This window comes from Galeopterus variegatus, unplaced genomic scaffold, assembly GCF_000696425.1.
Source record: "Galeopterus variegatus unplaced genomic scaffold, G_variegatus-3.0.2 Scaffold5869, whole genome shotgun sequence".
NCBI lineage: Eukaryota > Metazoa > Chordata > Mammalia > Dermoptera > Cynocephalidae > Galeopterus > Galeopterus variegatus.
In genome coordinates this window covers 97,728-104,026 of record NW_007731980.1, presented here as the reverse complement: position 1 = coordinate 104,026, position 6,299 = coordinate 97,728, and the positions used below count along the sequence as shown (strand labels likewise).

The 6,299-nt window shown below is 41.4% G+C and overlaps 1 protein-coding gene across 1 annotated transcript in view; it reads right to left on the bottom strand.

The window, feature by feature from the left end:
• CLCA2 (chloride channel accessory 2) overlaps nucleotides 1-6,299 on the bottom strand; it is a 37,646-nt gene that overhangs the window by 17,412 nt on the left and 13,935 nt on the right. The window contains exons 7-9 of the mRNA XM_008590145.1: nucleotides 3,620-3,850; nucleotides 2,244-2,273; nucleotides 997-1,128 (exon numbers count right to left, since the gene is read on the bottom strand). Of these exons, the coding sequence (XP_008588367.1) occupies nucleotides 997-1,128; nucleotides 2,244-2,273; nucleotides 3,620-3,850 (393 nt within the window). The remainder of the gene's footprint in view (nucleotides 1-996; nucleotides 1,129-2,243; nucleotides 2,274-3,619; nucleotides 3,851-6,299) is intronic.

The window sequence follows — 6,299 nt, the reverse complement described above, 5'->3', positions numbered from 1 at the left end:
GCGCTCAGCCAGTGAGCGGGAACCGGTCTCCACATGGGATCCGAACCTTCGGCGGGAGCGCCGCCGCACTCCCAAGCGGCGCACTCTCCAGTGCGCCACCGGGCTGGCCCTATAATTCACATTTTTACTTCTAATGATGGAATTGTGTTATTGCCTTTACTGTATACATATAATCTTCATGTTAAATATTTTCTGACAATACTTTACTGACTTCATTGATCACATCAAGCCATTAACTTGGCAGATTCAGTTACCATCTATGAGGAAAACGCAGATAAAGTTTTGTTCAAAACATTATTCAGTTATGTCCAAAATATCTTTAAAGTACTTAGGAAAAAAAAAAATTAGCCCTTTAAAAAATGGCTTCATTAGAGGAAGCTTTTGTGAGCGAAATCAAGTAAGTCATGGTAGTCAGAGATATTTAGAAATTTTTTGAATTTAATGAAATAATTGATACTCTTAATGCAAGAAAGGAACTTCAAAGATGTTAAAGAAGCAAAAGTAAAATGGATTCCGAGTGATGGAAAGTGATTATGGAATTAAAACTAAACACAGTACACAGTTTCTTGTTTTCCTTCTGGGCCTGGCCTCCACCCCACCTCACCCCCACGTGCATCTGAGCCACAGGGAAGAGCAAGCTCTGCTGGCAGACCTCGAACAGCTGAGGGGGCAGTTACAGAAAATGCTGCGGCCAGTTACAGAAAATGCTGCGGCCACAAAGTACAGACATCAGGTAAAAAGGACGTCTGGCCCTGGTGACACCAAGATGCTTATTAAAAGCCTTACACATTGCATACATGGATTACAATATAACTTTGTACCCCAAAATATGTACAACCAATACATTTCAATTAAAAAATAAATACATTAAAAAAAAAAGCCTTCCACACATTGACTGTTACATATTTAGAAGCAGTTAGCACAATTCACCTATTTCCCTTGCTTCCTTCCCTCTTCCCACCCCTTTCTGTAAGTACAACATTGATTGCATCTGACCTGAATACGTTGTTGAAAAACATCTCCAGTTCCAGAGGAAATTCTACTGAAAGCATCAATCAAACTATTGGAGTTTGGATTATCTGGAACAAAGAACTTTAAACCTCCTGAAATACATGATTGGGATGTTAACTGTTAAAATGGGTACAATACCTATGGGTAAAAAACAACCTTTAAGGTAGAAAATAAGGCCTCAGTACATTAAAATGTTTAGAGTGATGTGATATGAGCTGAGACTATTCCCTGTCTTATGTACATTAGTTCTCCCACTTATCTGCAGTATTGCTTTCAGCAGTTTTGGTTACCTGAAGTCCAAAAAAATTAAATAGAAAATTCAGGAAATAAACAGTTTGTAAGTTAAAAAAAAAAAATCACTGTATAATTGTTCCTTCATTGTGCCTCTTGCTGTCTCCTATCAGTAGGAGCATAGAGAAGTCATTAGGAATAAGATCCTTGGGCCTTTGCGATTTTTGAGGCTGTGCACATTAGGTTTCGAAATGCATGGGTTCTGCACATGTAAGTGCTAGTGCCACATAGAACATAAGACCAGAAGAAATGGAAAGGATGTCAGTGAACGAAAGTGACAATGCGCACAGCCAGCAACTTCCCAAGTCCTTAGATATTCTTTGGAAGCTGGTTTTTAACAGCTGCGGGATACTCTGTTGTTTGCTATGCCGTATTAACCAATCACTGTTGGATGTTTTCTAGCTTTGTGTCTGTTATCCACTGTTATAACGCTATAAGGACTATTCTTACATGTAAATCTTTAACTGTAAATCTCCAGTGGCATTTCGTTGCCAAATTCTTTGAGTTCTTTGAGCTCACTTGGCCTAGGCTCTGCAGCACTTGGCTCTGGTGACTGTTACCCAGATCTTGAAACTCGGGTCTCCTCTGACTTCGGTGTTAACACGCTTGCTCTTACCTCTCAGATTGCTTTTTTCTGCCTCTGTCTTTGCTTCTTTGGTTATTTCCTCAGGATAAATTCCTAAAAGTGAAAGTATCAAGTCATAGACTCTTGTTACATTGGTCCAAATTGACTTTCAGAAAAGTATTAAGTGATAGGACCCCCCACAAGTTATGAGCTGAGTCTCACCTGACCCTTCCCACACTGACAGTCTGGATCTTGGCTATTCATGTGGACAGTCAGACTTTCACTCACTCCATGACTGTGTTAATAGGAGAGAAAGAGAATATTGGGCTTGCAAGTCGTATAACTTCGTATAATGTATGCTATACGAAGTTATTACGTAAGCTTTTCCATTTAGTTTTTCAACCACCTGAACATACAGCATCAGTCATTTGGAAGGAAATGTGGTTTAAATTGTCTTACTGAGCAGAATTCACTCTCATTCCGAATTCCCCACCAGTGGGGTATGCACCTCTTCAAGGTCCTCTGTAGCTCCCCACACTCCATGCCCATACCCCCTCAGTCCTCAACTCACCCCATCACAGCACTTGTCACCTTACATGCCATTGTGGTTTGCTTGTGGGCAGGGTCTTTTCCTGTTTGAAATACCACGATATGCCTACAGTTCAGAATAGCGTCCATCATAGAGGATATGGGGTACATCACTATGTGACAACCTTGTCTACGGAATCCTGTGGGTGCTTTTCCTGTTTGAAATACCACGATATGCCTACAGTTCAGAATAGCGCCCATCATAGAGGATATGGGGTACATCACTATGTGACAACCTTGTCTACGGAATCCTGTGGGTGACCAAGACAGGGGCCTAGAGCAGTGGTTCTCAGCCTTGGCTACACATTAGATTCAGATCGGGAGGTATAGCGTCCATCATAGAGGATATGGGGTACATCACTATGTGACAACCTTGTCTACGGAATCCTGTGGGTGACCAAGACAGGGGCCTAGAGCAGTGGTTCTCAGCCTTGGCTACACATTAGATTCAGATAGGGAGGTTTAAATAATTTTAATGGCCAGGCCAGACCACATCCCAGATCAATTAAATCAGAATCTCTGGGGGTAAGACCTAGGCAACAGTGTTTTTTAAATCCCCAGGTGATTTCAATGGGCAGCCAAGATTGAGGAACACTCACCTATAGGCAGCAACAACCACAGCTGATATGCTTTGCTTGCTACCAGACACTTGACACACGGCTGCATCCCAGAAGCTGAATCCAAACTTGTGCTGATTTAGGTGAACCCCATCATTCCTGAAACCTACCACTGGTCTTAATTGGTTTTCCTATGTTTGAGGTCTAGTATGACTGTAAGCAGAAGGTAAACATGCTGATTTTCACTAGAAATCCAAGGGTAAAAATGGTCACAGCTGGGATAGTGCCAGAGTGGAAGGAACAGTTTGGAAAGTTCCCAGATGGTGTTTAAGTCCTCCAGCCCCGCCACTGTGTACTTTTATGTACTCATTCCTTCAGCAAGTGTTTATTCAGCACTATTACATGCCAGGTACTTCGCTAGGCACAGGAGTACAACGGAGAACAAGACATGCTTCTTAACGTTATAGATGATCCACCGTTACTCTCCTTTAGTTGAGACTGTTAGTACCACACAGTAACAGACTGCCTCAAATCAGAAGGAACCTCAGATACAAAATGAGGGAAAGGAAAGTGATGGTGATATGAGGCTTAGGATGCTCTACTGTACCTCAAATCCTTTCTTAAGCCCTGAGCAGATGCTGGTTTCTGCTTCGGTGGACACAGTGGCAGGCAGATATGAAACCAGCAGCTTTCGGTCATCATCACTGTTAATTTGGTGTAGCTGGGCTCTGATCTCTCCTTTGCTATTAAAACTGGCAATGCCCACAAAGGTATGAATTTCAACAATCTGCATCAAGTAAAATTCTGCTGCTTGTTGCAGTCGAAGGAGTCTGTCAGCCTATGTCCCAAAAAGGAAAAAAGAAATTAACAATGTTTGGTTGATAGACAAAAGTATGACTAAGTAACTCAATTGGCAAGTATTTCTGTTAATTCTTTAAAGATGTTGGATCATAAATTTTGAGTTATGAAGAGTGACATAATGCTAGAATATTGTCTGATTAATTGCAGGCTTAAAAATGCACACTTTTTGGGGAAGGGAGAGTGGTTTGGAACTCTGTCCCCAGCAAGCTGTTTATAATTTACCACTCTCTAAGAACACACATCCCCACTATTTCTCTCCAACCCAGAAGTCAAAGATCCATGAAATCAACTGAGACTAGGTTTGTAACTGCTTCTTTTAAAATTCAGTCCAGGCAAGAGGAAACACTGCAAAGAGACCTTGTGGTATAGAGGAGTAGCAGTCAGAGGATACAGGATCTACCCTGGTACTACCCTCTGTCATCGTGGTAATCTTAGGCTGGGCACTTCATCTGTAAAGAGGGGATAATACTATCTTTCTTGTTTATTAAATTATAATTGCTGTGAGGATCAACTGAGATACATATATGCCAGTACAGTTATACTGTGAAGTACTAACCAAGTATAAAGTAAGATTAGTGACCAGGTTCGGGCAGGTGATGCTACTGATTAATTCACAGAGGTTGCTTGTTTTGAAGGCTGTGGGAGAAGAGAAAGGAGCAGCAAGTTGAGCTTAACTGACTGCCGTTCAGAGATGACTCTGATCTCTGTCTCCAACCTAGACATCTCCCTTAATATCTGGACCTGCACTTCGTACTTCTCAGGAAACACCACCAATATAATGTACTAAAGGTGTCTCAAACTCTACACACTTTGAATTCATTGCCTCCCTTCCCGAATGTTGTTTCTCTGGCAATATCAGGAGGTAAGTTGGTAAAACGTTGCTAATTATATGACCATAGAAAAATTACTTCTTTTCATTAGCTTCAGTTTTTCATCTGCAAAATGGACACAGAGTAAATAACAGCTAGTGCCATCATCATGGTCATCATGTCATCATTCTCAATCATGATCTCTGCTCCCAACTAGTTAAGCCAGAAACCTGGGCTTCTCTTTCACTACTCCTCTGTTACCAGCTCCCATATCCTTGAGCAGATCCTATCAATTCAATGTCTTAAATTTCTCTCCAGTCCATACCATGTCTCCATCCCATCTACCACTTCCTCAGAAACACCCAATGTCAGTTACAGCCATACCAATTTATGCCCTTCCCCTGAACAAGTCTTCTAATTTTGCCTCTTGGCCACTGTGCCACTTCCTCAGACACACCCATTGTCAGTTATAGCCATACCAATTTATGCCCTTCCCCTGAACAAGTCTTCTAATTTTGCCTCTTGGCCACTGTGCATGCTCTTCCCTTCCCAGGAATGTTGTCCCTTCTATTCCTTCACCTCACCCCACCTAGCAAGCACCTACTCATCCTTCCAGATTCAGCTCCAAGTTCACCCTCTCAGTGCAGTCTTCCCTGATCACTATCTCCTACAGCACTAGATGCTCCCACCCCAACTCACACCTCTGTGGAGCCTTGTCACACTGTATTGGATTTATTCACATGTGTATGTTATGTGTCCCTCATTAAGTTGTGAGCATTTCAAAGCAGAGGCCCTGTTCTCATCATATCAATATCCCCCAGCCCAGTGCAGTGTAGGCACCTGATATAGTCAACAGTATAGGCAGGAAAAGGGAGAGAAGTTTCCTTTGCCAGAGTTTGTTACTTCAGGTCTTTTCTCACAATATATTTCCCTTTTGCCTCATTCATTCTTGCTCAAAAGAGGCAGATAGCCAATATAAATTATCCTGAGACCATATTTGAGAAAATCATGCCCTAGTCAACTGCAAATTAGCAACATAACAAAATTATGCAGATACTGATTGTATTACTGGAGTTCCTAATATTTCAGAGATAAGCCAAAAAAGGCAAAGATTCTAGGATTATTGATCTAGGACTATTGAGTACAAGAGAATAAATTCTCTCTGAAAAGTACTAGAATAAAAACAGCTAACACTTGATATTTATTACGAACACAGTACTTCATATTTATCTCATTTATTCTACCTCGGTAACCCTATAAAGTAGACAGTGGTATGCTGGTAAATGCTTACCAACTGGTCTTCTGGAAAGGAAAGAAGGAAGGAAGAAAAGAAAGAAGGAAAAGAAAAAGTGAAAAGGTCCTGATTTGTAGCAATTGACAATGTCTGTGGCATAAATACTCCCACTGGGGCTGATTTCAAGCTGTCAATGTGACATCACTGAACGCAGAGTTGGGAAGAGACGCATAGAAGGAGCACACCCATACAGACGCAAAACTAGAAATAGCCTTAGGAATTTAGATCAGGGATCAGCAGATATTTTTTGTTTTTGTTTTTGTTTTTTTTCCTTTTTGTCTTTTTTCGTGTCTGGCAATGGATTGCAACCCTCAGTGTCGCGC